Source organism: Hakea prostrata, chromosome 8 (genome assembly GCF_041222555.1).
Source record: "Hakea prostrata isolate BN-2017 chromosome 8, UWA_Hpros_2, whole genome shotgun sequence".
In the NCBI taxonomy this organism is placed as follows: Eukaryota; Viridiplantae; Streptophyta; class Magnoliopsida; order Proteales; family Proteaceae; genus Hakea; species Hakea prostrata.
In genome coordinates this window covers 5,662,490-5,684,454 of record NC_142607.1, presented here as the reverse complement: position 1 = coordinate 5,684,454, position 21,965 = coordinate 5,662,490, and the positions used below count along the sequence as shown (strand labels likewise).

The window sequence follows — 21,965 nt, the reverse complement described above, 5'->3', positions numbered from 1 at the left end:
TTAAAAAGGAGTTTTAAAACCAATTTACCATATAAAGGATAAAGAGGTATATGTGAGGTGGTAGTCGACAAATGATTTATTATCGAATTTAAATGGTTTTATTCAGCTTGAACTGTTTAACCAAATTGTTTTAGAACCATTTTACAATGTGTTCCTATATCCCAAATTTTCTTTATTATTGAATGATTAATCAAACATATGTTCATTGAGTTTTCTTCTCCGCAACGTTCATTTGGCTAAAAGCATTGAGCAATTAGGTTTCAATGTGAATGGATTTTAGAATTTTTATCTCAAATTAATAATTTATTCAAGTCTGAATTTATTTAATTATTTTTATTCTAAATTGCTTATATGTAAACTATATCATACAACCTGATAAATGGTTTTGGTTTCAAGAAACTGTTTTGCTAATCAATGTTAACTTTTACCTATTCAGCTAAAATATATGTTTATATATAAACTATATCATACAACCTGATAAATAGTTCTGGTTTCAAGAAACTGTTTTTCTAATCAATTTTAACTTTTACCTGTATATTCAGCTAAACCTGTTTAGCTATTGAATCAAATCAAACAACTCAAGTCAAATTGAACCAAGCTATTCAATTGTATCCAAACCTGATAAATGTGACAAATGTGAGTTGAAGCTTGGAAGTCTATCAATTATTCAGGATATCCGCTTTCTTGCGATATGTCCAATTTCATGGAGGTTGAGTTTTGTTTATAGAGATCGAGAGGCCAATATGGTCACTCACTCCCTAGCCAAGAGAGCCCTATCACTTGAGGCAGGTGATAGATTAGCCAATTTCTACTGAGTGGTTGAGAGAAGACATCTCTAATCCTCCTATTTCGTCTTTGAATGAATAGAACAATTTTCTAGCCAAAATTTTTTTTTGGCCCTACCTAGGAAAAAAACTAGAAGGAGAATATACCTAGGACAATGGTGGACCACTGACGAAGCTTCCTTCATATTTCCTATCATGTAATCTTTAAAATAAAGTACTTGAGTGGGCTTGAGAAAACAATATAAAGGGGATAGTGTATGTATCCTCCTAGGTACTGGAAAATTTTCAAGTCTATTTTTTGTAGATGTGACATCACATCAAAATTCCATTTATAGTCACTCTATTGTTAAACAAAAATTGATATGATGTAAATGGATCACCTTTTGATGTATTTAGAACATCACATCAAAAATAAATGGTTGATATTATCCTCTATTTATAAGGAACGGATAGATTCAATATCAATGGTTCAATAGATTTGCTTTAAGTTCCTTGACTTTTTAAGTTAATTCAACAAATAATTTAATAAGATGTACATCAGTTGTCATGATAATAGAACCACGACCGTTTGGCAACCTTTAAAAAAGAAGTAATGTGCACTACAAAAATTGGCCCTTAAAACACTGACACCACTTTATATTTAAAAAGCATAGAGACCCTAAATTTGAATTTTTATTAGATATATTTGTTCAATTTGTCACTCTTTGACCTATTTATAGTATATAAGAGTAAATTGCACTAGCACCAAAATGGGGGGCTTAAAGCCGCACCCCATTTTATGTTTAAAAAGGCCCCAATTCAATAAACACACTAGTCCATTCTAGTGACGTAACCCACTTTATGTTTATTTTTTAATAAAAAAAAAAAAAAAAAAAAAAAAAAAAAAAAAAAAAAAAAAAAGAGAAAAAGAAGAAGAAGAAGAAGAAGTGAAACGGTTGAACTCCCAATCGTCCATAAATTTTTTTTTTTTTTTTTTGGGAATAGATTTCTTGAATAATAATTGTCACTAAAAATATGCAGCTTTAGACACTATTTATTATAGTGATATTTTTAAAAATAAACAGTGATTTAACTGTCTTCAGTGATAAATTTGACTAATCTATCCAATGAAAATTCAATTATGGGTTCTTTGTACCTTTTTTAAATATAAAGTGTTATGTCTGTGCTTTAAAACCTCCATTTTAGGGTGCCAATGAAATTTGTTCAAAAGAGGAAAAAGTGAAGATTGAACAAAGCTGGCTGTAAATGCACAATCACGAAGTAGAAGAAAGTAAAATATACTGGCTAACAGCAAAAGATTTACCCAGTTTCAACAAAATTGGCTTTCTCTATTCACGTCAACAGTGGCACAAGGCAGGATCTCTCTCTCTCTTCACTTCACTTCACGTCAAGAGTGGCACTAGGGTCGTTTGTCCTCGTTTGGTGTGGCACAGAGAGAGACCAAAGCCTGGGTACTTGAGCGTCTCTTGAGCGTCTCTTGAGCTAGCTAACAGCAGTTTTTAAAAGCCAAAAGTGAAAGGTTAGTGGTGAGCCTGAGGAGCAGCTCACAATGGGAAACTCCCAGATTCTGGAGGAACCAAAAGAAACCGTAAACCACAACAACCAAAAGAAGCTGACCCTCCTGCCTCTCGTCTTCCTGATTCATTTCCAAGCTTCTGGAGGCCCTTCTGGAGAAGAATTAGCCGTGAAAGCTACAGGTCCCCTCTTTGCCATCCTTGGCTTCCTTATCTTCCCTTTCATCTGGAGTATCCCACAAGCCCTTCTCACTGCAGAGCTCGCCACCACCTTCCCCGGCAATGGTGGTTATATCATATGGGCTTCTCATGCCTTTGGCCCCTTCTGGGGTTTCCTCATGGGTTCATGGAAATTCTCTAGTGGAGTTATCAACAATGCTTCCTACCCTCTCCTTTGCATTGATTACTTGAAACTCCTCTTCCCAGTTTTCTCTTCTGGCCTTCCTAGATTTCTTGCCATCACTTCTGCCACCTTCACCTTGTCTTTCCTTAACTACAGTAGTGTAACAGTTTTCAGCTATGGCTCAGTTGCTCTGGGTACAATCTCTCTCTTGCCATTCCTCGTAATGGCTCTGGCTTCCATACCCCAAATTGAACCCCATCGTTGGATGAGCCTGGGTCAGCCAGGGATGAAAAGGGATTGGAATCTTTACTTCAACACTCTCTTCTGGAACTTGAATTATTGGGATAACGTGAGTACTTTGGCTGGTGAAGTTGATAAACCCCAAAAGACCTTCCCCAAAGCACTTCTTTATGCTGGTATCCTGACTTGTTTGGCCTATGTGATCACTCTTATGTCCACAATAGGGTCCCTTGAATTGAACCAAGCGAGTTGGGAAGATGGGTTCTTAGCAGAAGCTGCAGGAATGATAGTAGGTGATTGGCTAAAAATCTGGGTTGAAGTTGGTGTGGTAGTGTCTGCAATTGGTGTCTTCGATGCCCAATTGAGCACAAGCTCTTTCCAGCTTATGGGCATGGCTGATACAGGTTTCTTGCCCAGATGTTTCATGTGGAGATCCAAATGGTTTGATACTCCATGGTTTGGGATCTTAGTATCAACCCTGATAACATACACAGTTTCATTCATGGGGTTCACAAATATAATATCAGTGGCAAATTTCTTGTATGGTCTAGGGATGTTATTGGAGTTCTCTTCTTTTATCTGGCTTAGATGGAAGTACCCTTTGTTGAAGAGACCATTTAAGGTGCCAGGAGGAATGGTAGGTTCAGTTGTGATGTGTTTGGTTTCAACTGGGATTTTAATGTATTCCATGGCAATTGTGAATCAAATTGTGTACGTAGTGAGTGCTTCACTGACCCTTGCTGGGGTTGTTGGTTATTTTCTCATGAATTTTTGCAAGTCAAAGAGGTGGCTTGAATTCAGCAATGTTGAAGGTGATGAGAAAGCTAAGCCGATGGAGAAAGAGAGCTTGCTGCCCAAACATACCAACCCAAGAGATTTGTGCAACCCAGACAGAACTATTGTCTGCAAGTAAATGCCATTATTATTTACCTCCAGAAGAAGTTTAATGAGTAGATGCCTTTTCCTCCTTTTGGTTTAAAGTTAGGTTGTTTGTATTGCCGAGTTTGGTTGCTACTGAGTGTGGTTGGTGACAACTCTTGTTTGGAATCTGTCGCGTCTACCTTAGGTTGTTCCTTGTGCTGAGTGTGGTTGGTCACTGAACTCTTGTTTGGAATCTGTCGCCTCTACCGTAATAAATTTTCTCCATGGTCTAAAGTTGGACCGGCTGAATTTTATTTAAAAATAAAATAAATAAATTCGATAATCCATGCAAGCCATTTTTCCTTGTTGTTTTTTCATTTTCGTAACTAGCTAAATTTCACGCACATAAGCACGTGATTTTGGTTTATTTTCTTCATTCAATTTAAATAGTTGATGGAGTAATTTTTTTTTTGAAAATATTAATGTGAAATTTTTAGTTTAATATATTGAATGGATTTTGTTTGTCTTCTCTACACTTAGGTATGTAATTCTTAATTTGTTATATTAGGTAATATTAATTTTTGTTTGTATAAAATATTTTCATAGGTTTAATTATGGTTTATTTTGAGGAGGAATGGGAGAGAGTTGGCATTGAAAGATGGGGAATTCAAATTGTTATAACAAGGGTTCTTTTTTTTCTCCATATATTATAAAGGCGAATAGAAATTAATTTGAGTTAGTTTTTCTTTAGGAGATTATCATTGATTAAATTTAATTAATTAGTTCTTTTAAGGGTAGACATATTTCCAAGTTCTTTACTTACAAAAAAAATGAAGGGCGTATTTGGTTACATGAATCCAAAGATTTGAAATCTCAGAATTCACAAATGGGATATCTATACCCGTTTGGTTGTGTGAATCTATCCCTAAATTCATTAAATCTAGGGATTCACTTTTTTACACTAAAAACGTGAATTTATAAATTTATGGGTATGAGGTGCCCCTATCATAAAAGCACTAAACATTTGAATCATGACTCCAAAGAAGTTTTTTCAGGATGAACCTACAAATTTCATTCTAAAGATTTAGGCTAACCAAACAATTAATTTCATCAACCATGACTTTATAAATTTTAAATTTATAGATTTGAAATCTCTAGATTTTTGAAATTTCCGGATTTGAGTAACCAAAGATGCCCTAAGGGCCTGTTTGGTTACATGAGTCTTGAGATTTCAAATATCTAGAGATTTCAAATCTATAGATTTCAAATCTATGGAGTTATAATTTATAAAATTAGATGTTTGGTTGTGGAATAAAATCTGTGGATTCATCCTAAAATACTATTTGATCGACGTGATTTTTGTGAATGTGCAAATGTATAGCTTTTTTGAAATCTCTGGATTTCACCCCTTACCCATAAATCTACAGATTCACGTTTTTAGTGTAAAAAGGTGAATCTCTAGATTTCATGAATCTAGAGATTTTTACAACCAAACGGGTATAATTCTCAGATTCATGAATCCAGAGATTTGAAATCTCTGAATTCACGTAACCAAACAGGCTCTAAAGAAATTTGAATTCCCCATCATTGAATAAATCTCAACACTTCGAATAATTTTGGCCAATTAACCTTTTTTTTAATAGGTCACGTCTCACTTTACTTTTGTATTTTTTCTTTTAGTAACGTCTCACTTTACCAATCAACTATTGATAAATTCTCCAACCTTCTCTCATCAATAGAAGTTTCTTTTCTTTAATTTTATCATTTTGGGGTAAGGGGTTAATGTTATGAGATTTTATTAAATCATAACAAATATGAAAAAAAAAAAAAAAAAAAAAAAATCTAATAGTAAAGGTAGGAAGCCATGAATGATTGATTTTGTCTGTCTTGGCTTTTAAGATTTCAAATAAATAGAAATAAAGAATGACCTGCGAGATAAAATGAAAGACAAAAGCATGACAAGATAAAAGATAGGAAATCCTAGTAAGTGATGCAAGTGAAGAACAAGAAGAAGGGGAAAAACGCCTATGGAGAATTTTTTTAACCGAATGATAATATGAGAGGAAAGAGGAGAGATGGTTGGAGAGAATTCTAAGAGAAAATTAGGCTTTAAATCAGCTTACCAAAAATGGGAAAATATTATGCTTTTCATAAATTAAATAAATAAAAAAAAGGAATGAATTATATTTGGTCCAATTAATATTTAATTTAATAAGATTTAATGAATGAAGGTTTTGGAAGAGATAAAAATAAATATGAACAGAAAACTAACATTTTTTAGTATCTGAAGTTGTGTATATTTATCTGAATGGAAAAAATTGTTAACTAGAGAAAAATGGGATAAAAAAAAAAAAAAAAAAGCTATTAAAATGTGTGAAAGTTTTTCTTATTGAAAAGAAGATTTGTAAGAAGAAAGTAAATATGGTATCAGGTGGTCAAAAGATGCTATAATTTTTATTATTTTGAGAAAGTTACGTGACACCCACTATTTTATGGGTGAAACTAGTGATCATCCACTATTATTTCTAAAATTATATAGCACTCATATGCATAATTACAAGTTACCCACATTTGAATTTTATTGTTAAATGTATAATAAAATTACATAAATGTCTTTACTTTTATTTAAGTCATTTAAAATTTGAATTTCAAATCACCAAAATGCTCTCTAGGTAGTAAAATGACAAAAATGCCTCCAGTTTTATACCCTCCCTTTACCCATCTTCTACCTACATCTTGTGCGTGTACTATGGGGTCCACAGAGGATATAATGACCAAAATGGTCGTCACCGCTTTCACACTAATCTATGCCTAATTTAATCCTGCCTTTCCATTGTTGAGAATCCTTACAGAGTTACAGAGTCGGCATTTTCCCCCATTCTGTTTTGAGAAATCAGTTTTGCAGAATCTATAAGGCTGCGTTTGTTTGTAAAAGTGGGGTGGAAAAAAAATATATGTGAGCCTCATGTGTAATGGGGTGAGGGAGAAGGAAAGGAAATGAAGGAATTTTATAGAAAAGTGTTAAACGAATGTCATACTTTTTCACAAAATTCCATATATTTTGTGGGGTTTTGAAAAGGCATGAAGTGAAAAAGTTAACATGCCAAGTTAGCATGCCACCTTTAAGGAAACTTGCTTCTAGCTTTCTCACCCCAAGCAACCAAACAAACTATACTTTTAGGATTTAAATTTTTTTTTTCTTTTTCAAATTTTTTCTCACCCATTTTTTCCCACCCCACTTTTATTTCAGCATGTAAACACTGCCTAAAACTGTGTACTTCGCTTTGCAATTCAAAAGATTTCATGAATGATGAAGAAAAGTGAACAAACCCATATGTTGGAAATTTTCCAGTTATTTTCACTTTCCATTTCCCTTTTTGTTTTGTTCGTATGTTTCTCTATTGTCTCTAAAACGCAAGCACTAAGAAGATACCGTTTGAAATTATTGTTTCCTTATAGTCCAAAGCCCTAGTGAGCTTTTGGGCATGCCAAGGTAACCCATTATTTTGGGTTATGTTGAGAACACAAGAAAGGAGCTTCAGTATCTTGCAGACCTTTTCTTGCTTTTTATAGTTATCATGGATCCTAGTTCCAAAATCCTTGAAATTAGTTCTAACAAAGATGGTGGGTGGGATGACCACAGTTTCGATAATCTTGATTAGATCTCTCAATTGGGGAAAATGGGTGAACAGATTCTTCCTTATCTTTCACCCAGTTGGATATTGGAAGGTATTAAACAAGGGGCATTATTGTCATTTTCTGCCCATATGGCATTTGGATAATTTGAAATTCAAATGACTTAAATAAAAGTAAAGGTATTTAGGTAATTTTATTATCCATTTAATAGTATAATTTAACTGTGAATAACTTGTAATTATGCATATGAGTGCTATGTAATTTTAGAGACAATAGTGGATGGTCACTAGTTTCACTTTAAAAATAGTGAGTGACATGTAATTTTTTTTTTTCTTGTTGAAAATTATTAGGAATAATATTTATAGAAGAAAAATAAAGGAAGTGACTATTTGTAAAGGTGTTAGTTGAAGAAGTAACTGCTAATAATAAATTAGGATATTTTGGTAAACATACCACAATTGAATTGAGGTTTTCCTGTAAAATAATAATAATATGATAGTATAATTGAATTTACTTTTGAATTATTACCCAAAAAAAAACAAAAAAAAAAAAAAAAAGAGTTCAGTGTTGGGATCTACCCATTGCTTATTTTTTCACTGTTATAAGTTTTGTTTACACTATTAGTGTTTAAATTTAGGAGACGTCAATCGGTTTCACCAAAAAAGATGTCAGTCTGGTATAGTATAGAAAATTGGTACCCAAAACAAAAATTATACTATATCAATTTTATATTTACATTTATATGTAATAAGTATGATTTTAGTAGAAAAATGATATGAATACGATATTAAACAATACAATATGGTTTTGTTATGAAGGTGATATAGAAATAATATGTAAGTGACAAGATACAATTTAATACGTAAATTATAATATGGCAAGGCATACAACAACACATGAGCACCTCACAGCAGGTACATGCCAAACCTAATAACAATGCTTTGATCAAATGGGGACTACCAGACACCCATGTAGTTGAACTTAGTGTGGATGGATCATTCTTCAAAGATAAGCTGTTATCAGGCTATGGGGGGATTGGCAAGAATGTTAGCAAAAAATACTAATAGACGATTCACTCTTTTTCCACATATGTAAAAGATTGACGGAGAACAAAAAAAATACAAAAAAGGTATTTGTGAATAGTGTGGTGAATAATGCATGTGTGGGGCCCACGTGGATAGTATTTGTGCGAGACCCACGTGAAAGATAACAAATAAATGATCCAAAATATATACAAACACAACAATATACATGGTTCAGCTTTGCTTACATCTACAAGCATAGTGAGATTTTTCATAATGAGAAAGTAAAAATACCTAACGCTTGTATAATGTTTAAATTTATAATTAAATCAAACTCTATATCCAAAAGTGGATACCCCTGTACATCCTTTCTCAACTCACACTTTTGAATAATTTCAAATCTACTATTCCAACACAGAAAACACCTCACTCAATCCTCAAAACCCTATAGTTGATGAGTTCTGTCACTTCCTTGCCCATTCTTTAGGCAAACCCCCATCTATCTATAAATAGATGGGGAGGATGGTGAGGGAGGCGATTAAGAGAGAAAAATTATTTCTCTCATTAATTATTTTTGTCTTTTTGTCAATTAATAAAGAAATGAGGAGAGAAGAAAATTCTCTTTTATCATATATTTCTCCCATCTTTGTCAACAAAGGAGGCTCTGAGAGAGACACCAAATTTGTTATTCAAATTCAATGTCTACTCTTATAAGGAGGACCCACAACAAAAGAATCATCAAGATAATCGATTGGTTTGCTTTGATAGAGGGTCTAACTCTCAAGATGTGTTGATGGTCGTAGCACTTGCCATGAGACAAGCACCACTATGGGCAAAAAGGACTTTCAGGTGCAACAGATTGAAGCCAAAAGTGACAATCAAGGGCTACTCAAGATTTTACAGCACAACTCGGATGCAGTGGCGGCGACCTAGCGCCCCCCCGCTACGCAATGTTCGGACTTTTTATCAAGTGTGACCTATGCAAGCATTAGCCCTGTGCACTACCAGCACAAGCACTGGCCCCGTCAGCGGAGTCCCACCGGAGGCCTAGTATAGTCCACAGAAACCGGTATGACTCATGCCCAAGTCAAAGAGCACACAACTGTCCAATGCAAGAAACAGAGCAGAGGGAATTCGAACCTAGAATATAAGGTTTACCAAACCACTTGGGAGTGAGCTTGGGACCACTAAACCACCACCCCCGGTGGTAGAAGGTATTTCTTGTTAATATTCTCACATTTAGCAAGGCAATTTGATGGAATTAAGTTTATGCATGTACCTAGAGAAGCTAACTTTGCTGCAAATGCTCTGGCTAAGTAAGCAACCTTAAATCAAGAAGTGTTTCTTCTTATATACCACCCACCTACCTGCATATCTCAACTCGATCGTATTGTATGATAAATCAGGAACGGGCTGTACTCATGATCTTATTCTCTAAATGTACTCATGGTTTTGTTCTCTAAATAGAAGTTCCTCTTTTTCTTTTCTTTTTTAAGGGTGGGGCTAGAATCAAGATTTTGAAAAAACTAAAACCTTTAATTCCAACTTTTTTATTTCTTTCAAAATTACCGCATCTATAACTTCTATATTTGAACAACGAATTGTTATATACATTCCGGATCCCCCTTGAACTGAAGCAAACCGCTTGAGCCAAACCAAGCGCCCAAACTTGGTATAAGAAAAGCCCACTGATAGGTCTTAGTCATGACGCTTCTCGGAGTAGATGTCAGCTGAGAAACCAGGAATCACATATCTCAATGACACGCGGCTGTCGTCTTATAACTTTTAGGCCGAAATAGCATTGGCGGGAGATTCGGCGCATCCTTGCTCAAACGTCAAACCTCAACATTTAATTAATCATTGAATGCATTGAGTTTCATTAAATGTGCTTAGATAGACCGGAAGCTTCTCATTCGCTCCAAGCCTGCCTTGAGTACTACGTACGTCCATTTTGTCCCCTCAATCAATGAGCAATGTCATATCAAGATCACCTTAACGCTGATCCTTTGATTTGCATGTGGGATCACCAGCTGTCTTGGAAATTATACATATCAACCAGCTGTGTTAATCACATTAAGAAGCCATCTCCACCCTCCATTCGAGTCACCTTGATTGTAGGGCCACGATGAATCAACCGCCATTTTAGATATGGATTTGTTGCATAAGTAACCGATGGGCATACAGGTAAAGGCCAAGCTAACCTGAGTTTTCTAGCAATTACTCTCCTGCATTTACTAGTGAAGAATATTCTCTTTTTGATCCCCTTGAGCATTTATTCCTCAAGACAGAGTCTCTAGTTTTCCTACAAAAACTAACTTAATCATTGAAAGTGGTTTCCCGTCCTTAGAGGCGCCCACGTTCACTTGTGCTTTGGTCTCAAGAACCAAGACCGGATCAATAGCAAACCAAAGAGCTAAGAATACATTTTTCACCACAACATGAATTTACCACATAAATGATAAAAAGGCGATGAGATGGTAATCAACAACTGATTTATTATCGAATTTAAACGGCTTTATTCAGTTTGAACTATTTAACAAATTTTTTTCGGAACCATTTACAATGTATTGTTGCATCCCAATTTTTCTTTGTTATCGAATGATTTATCAAGCATATATTCATTGAATTTTCCTCCCGGCAACATTCATTTTGCTAAAAAGCATGGAACAGTCAGGTTTCAATGTGAATGAATTTTAGAATTTTTATCTTAAATTAATAATTTACTCAAAATTAAAAACATTCAATTCTATTTCTATTTTATCCTGAAATATCTATATATAAACTATCAAAATCAACTCAAATAAAAAATTGAACCAAGCCATTCAATTGTCACCAGACCTGATAAATAAGTATGACAAATGTGATTTGGAATTTGGAAGTCTATCAATTATTTGTGGCCCGTCTTGGGGAAGAGAGAGAAAAGGATAATATTTTTGAAAGAGAATGGTAGGTCACCAATGAAGCTTCCTTCTCATTTCCTATCATGGAAGTTTTAAAATAAAGCACTTGAGAGGGATTGAGAAGAGAATGGCAGGCCATGGGTTTTTTCAATCAAAGTCTCTCTCTCTTCACTTCAGTCACTACGGTCATTTGTCTTTGGGACTTTGCTTAGGTCCTGCGCATTGACTGTCAAACCAAACACCATGGGACGTTAGATCGAAATTTTGATCTCAACCATTGAAATTCAAAGATTGAGATTCAATTTCGACCAAGATTTTCAGATTTGACAATCCGAAATATCAGCTTGACAGTCATGAGCATTTAATGTGCATGACCCAAGCAATTTCGTTATCTTTGCAGGTGTGGCACATAGAAAAAAAAAAACTTGAATATTATCTAAGATTATTTAAAATCTAAAAGAAAAAGGTTAGTGGTGAGTGATGACGAGCAACTCACAATGAGATTTTTATTTTTGGCGGTTGCCAATGGTTAGGATTTCGTAACTTAAAATTTTTATTTTTACATCTAAAGGTTTAAAATTTTTGAAATTTACAAAATTAAGTCCCTTCTCTACCAACCCAATCCGTCTATGCTCCTCCGCTCCAATCAACCGTGCATGGTTTTCTGGAGTAATCAGGTTATGTTTCTCGAACAGAGTCTCACCATCATTAGTCGAAGATCTGAAACACGGATCTATGGAAGCTGTCGAAGATCTGAAACACGGATCTATGGAAGCTGAGGAAGTTTAGAAATAGTTTCAATTTGAGAAACTGAAATTTCAGGTATATTTTCAAGTTCGTTAAGAGAAATTAGGAGGCCAAATTATTGCTCTCCAGAAACTAGTTTCACCATTTGAAAGGTAAACCTCTAGCAAAAATTAGTTTCAAAAGGTTGATTTAATATGTTTCTATCAGCTAATGAGCTCTGAATTTGAATCGGTTCTTGTTCGCAGACTGATTCAGAGCCCATTAGCTGATAGAAAGTCTACAAATGGCATAGAAAGTTTGGGAATTTGAGGAGTTGGGACTTGATTTTATAAATTTAAAAAATTTTAAACTTTTAAATGTAAAAATAAATTTTTATACTTTTATAATTATATATAACCGTATTTTCTTTTACAATCGTCTAATTTATTTTTGACTACGTGGCAGATCCTATCTGATGGCAGCAGTGGCCAAATTCCACTACTGCAAATAAAGTTGATCCAGATTAGTGACAAGTGGTGAGTAGCAGCTCACAATGGAAAACCCCCAGAATCTGGAGAAACCAAAAGAAACCATCAAGCACAACAACCAAAAGAAGCTGACCCTCCTGCCTCTCATCTTTCTGATTCATTTCCAAGCTTCTGGAGGCCCTTCTGGAGAAGAATTAGCCGTGAAAGCTACAGGTCCCTTCTTTGCCATCCTTGGCTTCCTTATCTTCCCTTTCATCTGGAGTATCCGAAGCCCAACACAAGTCTACACTCACAGTAAACCCAATTCTAGGCGTTGAATCGCCTTTTTTGTTCTTTTAATTAATTAATCTATACTCGTTCTTTTGCCATTAATCGTTACTTTTGAAACCTTTCTTGGGTCTTTCTTCATCTTTTGTTTTCCTTCCTTGTCTTTATGTTTTTTTTTTTTTTTTTCCCTTTTTTTTTGTTTTCTTGTTGTCTTTCGTCCTTTTTTTCTTTTTTTTGTTTTTTTTTCTTTTGGTTGGGGTTTTGGTTTTCTTGCTTTTTTTGTTTTTTGAGGACAACAACCGGGTTGAGAAGTATCAATGAAGGATGAAGTCGCTACGGAAGTCAAGCATCACCAAACATGGAGCAAAAAGATGAAGATAGGATTGAGTGAAGATACCTACCAAACCCGTGGAGGAGCAATATTCGCTATAAAATCGAGATGCGAAGTGAAGAAGCATAGAAAGAGGCCGGTACAATCACGCAGTTGCAAGCGGCCGAAAATTCTATTCGCAAGGAAGAAGACGATGGAGTATTAGGGTTTTGGGGTTGGTTCGGTTCACCTCAAACCGGTTCGTCGGTTTGATCCAATCCCTATGAGCCAAAGATTGTGTTATTTGGGCCTTAATCAGATATGTTTCGTCTCAAACTTAAGGCCCAAACAAACCCAACACAAAGACCGGGCCGCTAGACCCCCAAAGAAACCCCCTTGGGTCAGCCCACTCCATTAAACCCCAGGAGATTTTCGATTTTCACCTTGAGGACAAGGTGAAGCTGTTGGAGGGCGATTGATAGGTCCCTAGTATCACAAGTCTACACTCGACAGGGAAAGTAAATCCCTAAATTCTAGGGAAGGAAACGATTGGAAGATTCGAAGAGTCCTATTGTATTTAGGTTACTTTTTAAGATTTGATTGAAGAGTCATATTACATTCAGGTTACTTTTGAAGAGTCCTATTCGAATTCAGGTTACTTTTGAAGAATCCTATTCGAATTGGGATGATTCTGTTAATTAATATTGTAGGAACGTAATTGCTATAAATAGGGGGAAGGAAGAGTAGAAGAGACATGTTTTTGAGATATAGAGAAGTTTATGTGAGAGCCATTGCTCTTGGGTAGCCGTAGGAATCACCTACTGCTGGTAGAATGTATTGTTTCTTATTCAACTTTTATTCAAAGTCCCTTTTTTCTTCTTGAGTTATTCCACCTTGTTAAGTAGCCTCATTCAGGTACCTAACAGTATCCCGCAAGCCCTTCTCACTGCAGAGCTCGCCACCACCTTCCCCGGTAATGGTGGTTATATCATATGGGCTTCTCATGCCTTTGGCCCCTTCTGGGGTTTCCTCATGGGTTCATGGAAATTCTCTAGTGGAGTCATCAACAATGCTTCCTACCCTCTCCTTTGCATTGATTACTTGAAAATCCTCTTCCCAGTTTTCTCTGCAGGCCTTCCTAGATTTCTTGCCATCACTTCTGCCACCTTCACCTTGTCTTTCCTTAACTACAGTAGTGTAACAATTTTCAGCTATGGTTCAGTTGCTCTAGGTACAATCTCTCTCTTGCCATTCCTGGTAATGGCTCTGGCTTCCATACCCCAAATTGAACCCCATCGTTGGATGAGCCTGGGTCAGCCAGGGATGAAGAAGAATTGGAATCTTTATTTCAACACTCTCTTCTGGAACTTGAATTATTGGGATAATGTGAGTACTTTGGCTGGTGAAGTTGATAAACCCCAAAAGACCTTCCCAAAAGCACTTCTTTATGCTGGAATCCTGACTTGTTTGGCCTATGTGATCACTCTTATGTCCACAATAGGGTCACTTGAATTGAACCAAGAGAGTTGGGAAGATGGGTTCTTAGCAGAAGCTGCAGGAATGATAGTAGGTGATTGGCTAAAAATCTGGGTTGAAGTTGGTGTGGTAGTGTCTGCAATTGGTGTCTTCGATGCCCAATTGAGCACAAGCTCTTTCCAGCTTCTGGGCATGGCTGATACAGGTTTCTTGCCCAGATGTTTCATGTGGAGATCCAAATGGTTTGATACTCCATGGCTTGGGATCCTAGTATCAACCCTCATGACATACACAGTTTCTTTCATGGGATTCACAAATATAATATCAGTGGCGAATTTCTTGTATGGTCTAGGGATGTTATTGGAGTTCTCTTCTTTAATCTGGCTTAGATGGAAGTACCCTTTGTTGAAGAGGCCATTTAAGGTGCCAGGAGGAATGGTAGGTTCAGTTGTGATGTGTTTGGTTTCAACTGGGATTTTGATGTATGCCATGGCAATTGTGAATCAAATTGTGTATGTGGTGAGTGCTTCACTGACCCTTGCTGGGGTTGTTGGTTATTTTCTCATGAATTTTTGCAAGTCAAAGAGGTGGCTTGAATTCAGCAATGTTGAAGGTGATGATGGAGCTGAGCAGATGCAGAGAGAGAGTTTGCTGCCCAAGCATATCAGCCTCAGAGATCGGTGTGACCCAAACAGTACTATTGTTTGCTAGTAGATGCCTTATTATTTACCTCCAGAAAGGGTTTAGTGAGTACATGTCTTTTCCTCCTAAGGTGTTGTTGCTTTCGCTGAGTGTGGTTGGTGACAACTCTTTTTGGAGTCTGTTCACTTCTATATCAATAAATCTTATCCATGTTGTAAAGTGGCAAAGAAAGAAAAAATTATCCAAATCATGATATTATTTAATATAGTTTGGATCAAGGTTTAAAGTATCGGTATCGGATATTGTGTCGCTCTGGTTAATGTATTTTAGTGTAATTTAATAGAGAGACGTATCGAGATGTATCGTATCGATTGGGTCAAATAAAGATACGTATCGACTAGTATCATATGGTATTGTGGAATACTTTAAACCTTGGTTTGGATATCCGCAAGGGTCGAACCCATAACTTCTCCACTGAGAAGCATGGATCTTTACAGTCAGCCAACCCTGCATTTGACGAGATCGACATTTTTAGTTTAAAGCATTTACTCAGTGGAAGGAGATAATATTTGGGAGGTCGAAACAATAAGGCTCCAAAGGGGCCTAGTTCCAACCCATGGGAAGTTGCCATGTGGTCAGTGTTGTGAGTGCTGATTCTTTGGCTCTTGACTTGGAATGGATAGTTTAGCATGGGCTGGACCCTTTTTCTGGCCAAAATGGGCTGGACTTTTAAAACGCTTACCTTGAAAAGCCCATTAAAGTGTTCAACGAATTGTAGGACTCAAGTTTGCATTGAACATTAGGGATAATAAGGATGAGTATGTTGGCTCGACTCAGTTTGGTAATCTCTGAACTTAGAAGAGTTAAAATAAAGTTGTAGTAGGAGTTGGGATCTTCTACCTAGGTTGAGGATTGTGCACTTCTTATACCTTTTAGACATACACTTAGGAAGGAGTAGGGCTCAACGGCTGGGCCCTAACCCAACCCCCCTATATGGTAATTTGCCCATTCCCGCCGGTCCTTTGGGCTGTTTTGTCCCCGGCCCTGCCCTCGGCGCCCCCTTCCGCCCTTTGGCCCTTTGGCGTCGGGTGGGTTGGCCGTTGCCGTTGCCTTTGCCGTCCCGGCCCTTTGGCCCCCTCTCGCCGTTGCCCGCCGTTGGCCCGTCCCGCCGTTGGCTTGTCCCTCCCCGTTGGCCTTCCGGCCTTTGCCCTCCCGTTCCTCCCTTCCTTCCTCCCCCTTGCCCCCTTTGGCCCCTTCCTTGTCCCTGCTTTTTGGCCTTCTTTGGTCGTTTCTGTGTGGTGTTTTTTTTGTTTTTCTTTTCCCTCGTTCTTTGTGATGTCACTTCCCTTATATTCTTGTTTTCTATTTTCCCATTTAGATTTTGAGTGAGTCCTTTCTGGGTTTTTTAATTTGCTATTCGTGTTTGTTATTATTGTGCTCGGGGTTTATCTCATTCTCATTATTTCTACTTCTGACATGGTCCTTCATTCCTTTCCTTTGTCTTTCCTGTTTCTCTCTCTCTTTTATTCTATTTTTTCTTTGGTTTTTCTGGGTTTTATTCTGTGTGGGGTTGTTTTTTGCATTTTGGTCGTTTATAGAGTGTCACCACTCTTTTGTCTTGCTGTTTTCGGATATGATTGTTTTATCTTCGTCAGAACTTGCCGTAGGTAGGTATGTTTTCTTCCACTTTCAATTTGATATCTTTATTCTACTTCATATTCACCTTGTTACGTAAATCGCGATAATTTAGTATTTATTTTTTTTCATAGTTGTGATGTTTTAGTTACCATAGCTATATGTTTTTAATATTTTTTGAATATCAGTAGATTTGTTAGATATTCATGATGAGAGTTGAGGTATAGATTTGTTAGATATTTTCCTTATGTATAGTTTTTATTATTTATAATATATTATCTCGCCTTAGTCACATCAATATTTTATTGACTAAAATGACTTTGTTGGATTTACCTTAATATATGTGAATTATTAGTCTAATATGATCGTGACTAAATGTCAATCGATTCATATCAATGTTACTATGAGATCGGTAAAATCTAGTACTCGAGACATGATCATCGTCAAATTAATATTAAGATTAGAGCCAAAATTAAGGTCGGGATCGGGCCAAAATCAAATAGATGCTTATTACATTGGTAATGACGTTATAATTTATTTTTATTAATTTTCTACAAAACATGATCATGTTTCTAAAATTTGACACGTGTCAAGTATCCACCCATATGTATTACAATTAATTCCTCTCCATGTGGGTGGAGGGTCCAGAGTCTTTAGACTCAAATCAGGGCGAGGATCAGGGCCAAGATCAGGGCCAAAATCAGGGCTAGGATCAGGGCCTGGGTCAGGGCCAAGATCAGGGCCAAAATCAGGGCTTGGGTCAAGGCCAAGATCAGGGCCAAAATCAGGGCCGGGTCGGGCCAAAATTAGGCGCCGGGATGGGTGGGGCGCGGGTAATCCCGGCCCGCCTTTGGCCCTGTTCGGGCGAATATTTGGCCCTAACCCGCCCTTAGGGCCAAAATCTTTAGCCCAAGCCCTATTCGGGCTCAGGGCGGGCTTAGGGCGGGTCAGGGCCGTCAGGGCCAAACTTGCACCCCTAGGAAGGAGAGATTCATATTGCTAATCTATCTTGTCAATGCTTAGGAGTGCGCCCCTTTTCCAAATGTATAATAAAAGGATGTGATGAGAGTATAGTCTTCTATTTGTCAATAAATGATCCTTACTCCTTCTTGGGTAGCGTATATTTTAGGTTCTCCCTCCCTCTTTTAAAGCACAACTCTTAAATGGAAATTAATTGCTTGGGTGCTGCAGATGAATTCGTAGTATCACGCATCATAAGGTCAAGATTGAAATAAGGGTTGAGATTTCAATCTCGACTGTTCGTTCGCAAAAGTTGTTTTCTATTCTTGTAAAACCAATGGTTAAGAGTGAAATCTAGACCCTAGTTTCAATCTCGACCGTACATTGTGCAGTAATACACATTAATTAAGTAGAACCTAATCAAGCTTAGAAAAACTTGAGCTTTTTTTGGTAGAAGAACTATACATATCTTCTTCATCTTTTGTTCATCGTAGAGTGACATGGTTAATGTTTTTGTGATTGTATTTTGTTGAGTTTTTTTTTTTCCACTTAAGTTGGGCCCAAACTCTTGTTTGCCCACTTAAGCGGCCAATATTCCAATTTGTCCAAATTTGGTGAACTTGAAATATTACGGAAACTCCAATGTTAGTCTTCTATTAACTTTAACTTTAAAATGGTTAAAGGATATATAATTTTTTTGATTGTACAAAACTTCATTTAATTTTTTCAAATTTACAAAAGAACTCCCTGCCAGCTTCTTGATTCTTGAAACAATGATCTAAAATTCCTTAACGTTGTCGGTCCTATGTGTGTGTCTCGAGTTTCATGATTTCTTTCATGTTTGAACTTGGAAGAGGAACTTCAGTGAAGAAAGAAAACGAAATTTTCCAAGACAATGCAAGGTTCTACCAATAGAACAGAGGAAGCAAATGAAGAACTAGGCTACTTGTTTCCTCTCTTTATTAAATACTCTAATGGTGGATTCTAAGTTTAACCCAGTTCTCCTTGGCTTGATACTTCTAGTTCTGGCCAGTATTTCCACAATAATAGGTAAATTAAAAGAATCCCACTGACCAGTACCAAGGTTTAAAGTATCCCATGATACCATACGATACTAGCCGATATATATCCATATTTGACCCAACTAATACGATGCATTTCGATACGTCTCTCCATGGATTAATTACACTAAAATACATTAGCTAGAGCGATACAATACTCAATACAAGACGATACGTCTCTTAAAATCACTTGACTGATACGATACTCGATACTCGATACCGATACTTTAAACCTTGACCAGAACTACTTGTTTTGTTAAGCTTTCATATTTTTCCCATTTCATTTTTTGGTCAAAATAGTTTTCCCATTTCACTTGTGCTTCATTGCAGCAGCGAACAGGATTAGTTGCAGAGTTGAAGAAGCAAGAAGCATATGAAGAGCCTTTTGTGGGGTTAAATATCGGAACCGACGTCTCTAATCTCTTATCTTCGGCAGACTTGTTTTATTTCTTTAGTTAGAGAAGATCACTCATGTTCACCTCTACGATCCTGACACTGATATTCTCAAAGCCCTAGCTCGTACCAAGCTCCACATTGTTGTTGGGGTACCCAATAACCAATTGCTTGCAATTGGCTCATCAAACACCACTACCACTGCCTAGATCAATCGCAACGTTATAGCATTCTACCTAGAAACCTTAATCATTGGTGTTGCCGTCGGCGACCAGGTCTTAACCATCATCCAATCCTCTGCTCCCCTTCTTGTTCTGGCGAGTTAGTCTCTATACAGTGTTGTGGTGGCTTCAAACCTACACAACAAGATGAAGATTTCAACTCCCCATTCCACTTCCATTATACTCGACCCATTTCCCCCATCTCAGGATTTCTTCAACCAATCATTTAACTCGGTTATCCTGCATCTACTTCAGTTCTTGTTGAGAACTGGTTCTCCTTTGATGATGAATTTGTATCATTACTATGAATTCATGGAGAACGAAGGGGTGGAGCCTCTTGACAGTTCCTTATTCAAACCCTTGACGCCGGCGAAAGAGATGGTCGACCCAAATACTTGGTTCATTACACTAGCGTACTGGATGCCATGACTGTGGTGTAAAAGTATTTTGATCATTGCTTCAAGGATCAAGAAATTTGGCAGGGAGTACTTTTGTAAATTTGAAAAAATTAAATGAAATTTTATAAAATAAAATAAAAATATATTTCCCTTCCCCCTTTACATCATAAGCAAAATGATAATTTCAAAGTCAAGTTGACACATGGCATATTCTTAATAAATGGTTCAGATTAGAAAGCACAGTTTTAAATGAAACTGTGATCCGGTTTGACTAAGAAAACTCCATTTTGGACCCAATTCTAAATGGGTAACGCAGATCATTAATGCCAGAGGGAGAAGAAAATCATTTGGTGTCATCTTCACCTTCACGAACTTTCCTGATCTTATATCTAGGATCTGCAAGAAGGGCTGGCCGGAAAATAGATCCAATCTCTTGATCAAAGAGATCCAACATGAAGAGTTTGCGTTGGGTGGAAGAATAACTGAATAACAAGAAGCTTTTCTTTTGGATGAGGACTTGGGTTTCTTAGGTGCAGATGGGCATTCTTAGGTCACCGGGATTTTGTGATCCAGAAATATGTGAACCCATTATCGTCCTCCTCCTCGTCCATATCCAATCCTTCTCCAAGTTCAAGAGTTGCAGCTCTTGTTCTTGCTGCTGCCTCTCGCATCTTAATGACCCAAAAAATTCATCATCAGAAACAGTAATATATAGCAGTGACTGAAGAGGAGGAATGAGTAGAAGAAACAGAGTATGACCTTCAAATTACCTTCAAACATAGTGACACTCACTTTTTGGTTTTGGGGCTTTTCGTTTAAGTGTATTAATTACTAATTTTCCATTTTTAATCTTTTCCTAATTTCTAATTTTTAAATTTCGATGCTTCTGTTTCATATTTCTTCACTTCGCTTTCTGGTTTGTTTGTTCAGTTCCGAGAGCGAAACAGAGAGAGAAAGTGTGAGAAATAGAGAGTTTTCCCCCTCTCTCTTTCTTCAAATCTAAGGAAAAATATCAGAATCCAAGCTTTTGTTTTGGATTTTTTTATACGAAAAGCATCGAAGATGATGAAATTTATTTGGATGTTTCTCCCTTTAGTTTCTTCTTCTACCTGCATCTGCTTCTGATTTTAGTCTCTTCTTCTACCTGCAACAACTGCTTCTGATTTCTTGATTCAACAAAGGGAGATGGAGCGAGAGGAGGAAAGGGATTGAGAGTAACAGGATGGGAGGAGAATATGGGAAAGAAAACCTTCAGAAATCATATTTAGAATCGGATCTTAAATATGGGTTTTTTTGGGTCAAAATAAGTCATAAAATGGGTCAGTTTCACTTAAAACTCTGCCTTCTAATCTGAGCCGTTTATTAAGAATATGCCATGTGTCAACTTGTGGTGCTGCACTGATGTGCACAGCGATGTGTATAGTAGACGATTTTTTTCCATTCCAAGTTACCATATGGACAAACTGTAATATTGGTCACATAGGCTGCGTTTGTTTGCTGGAATAAAGGTGAGGTGGGAAAATTATTGAAAAAAGTGTAGATTTCCTACTTTTCCTGGTGAGGTGGCAGCCCAACTTTTCCACCCCAAGACTTTTTAAAATCATACAAATTTGGCGATTTTGCTTCAGTCCTACGCATTAAATGCGCAGGACGATTCAGCCGACCGTTCAATCACGCCAAATAAATTCTGACCGTTGATGGTGTTAGGAGGGGTTATGTGACAAACCACCTGATTTTTAGAGCTGACGAACCGAACTGATCTGAACCGATAGATCAAACGAATCAGAAACAACTCATTTTTTTCAAAATGCCAAAACCAAGCGCGCGATTCACTCTTTCTTCCACGTATCTTCGTTTGAAACCACATCTGAAGCTCTCTAGTATTGAAAAAATCATCTCCCACGATTTTCTTCCCTCACGATTCTCTCTTCCATTTGAACTTTACAATATCAGTGCAACTGAAGCCCTCTGTTGGATGCCCTCTTCCATTTGAACTTTCCATTTTGGTGGCTGACGAACGGCGGGCACGAACGAGATTCAACCCATCTCTTTCTACCATAATTTCAGAAGAAAAAGAGCTCTGAAAA

The 21,965-nt window shown here is 36.9% G+C and overlaps 1 protein-coding gene and 2 pseudogenes across 1 annotated transcript; all 3 read left to right on the top strand.

The window, feature by feature from the left end:
- The first annotated feature begins 2,329 nt into the window (after nucleotides 1–2,329).
- Nucleotides 2,330–4,025, top strand: LOC149006478 (putative polyamine transporter At3g13620 pseudogene; annotated as a pseudogene).
- An 8,020-nt stretch (nucleotides 4,026–12,045) lies between these two features.
- On the top strand, nucleotides 12,046–15,484 carry LOC149006477 (putative polyamine transporter At3g13620). The gene is made up of 3 exons (XM_089165940.1): nucleotides 12,046–12,123; nucleotides 12,493–12,775; nucleotides 14,017–15,484. Exons 2-3 carry the CDS (start codon nucleotides 12,581–12,583, stop codon nucleotides 15,277–15,279), a joined length of 1,458 nt encoding a protein of 485 aa, XP_089022066.1. The 5' UTR covers nucleotides 12,046–12,123; nucleotides 12,493–12,580; the 3' UTR covers nucleotides 15,280–15,484.
- Nucleotides 15,485–17,663: 2,179 nt separating this feature from the next.
- Nucleotides 17,664–19,920, top strand: LOC149006476 (glucan endo-1,3-beta-glucosidase 1 pseudogene; annotated as a pseudogene).
- Nucleotides 19,921–21,965: the final 2,045 nt, after the last annotated feature.

Excerpts from the sequence above, each read along its gene's own strand:
- LOC149006477 (XM_089165940.1), top strand. The coding sequence starts at position 12,581 with ATGGAAAACCCCCAGAATCTGGAGAAACCAAAAGAAACCATCAAGCAC. Across the intron at positions 12,776-14,016 it reads TTATCTTCCCTTTCATCTGG|AGTATCCCGCAAGCCCTTCT; the intron begins AGTATCCGAAGC and ends CAGGTACCTAAC.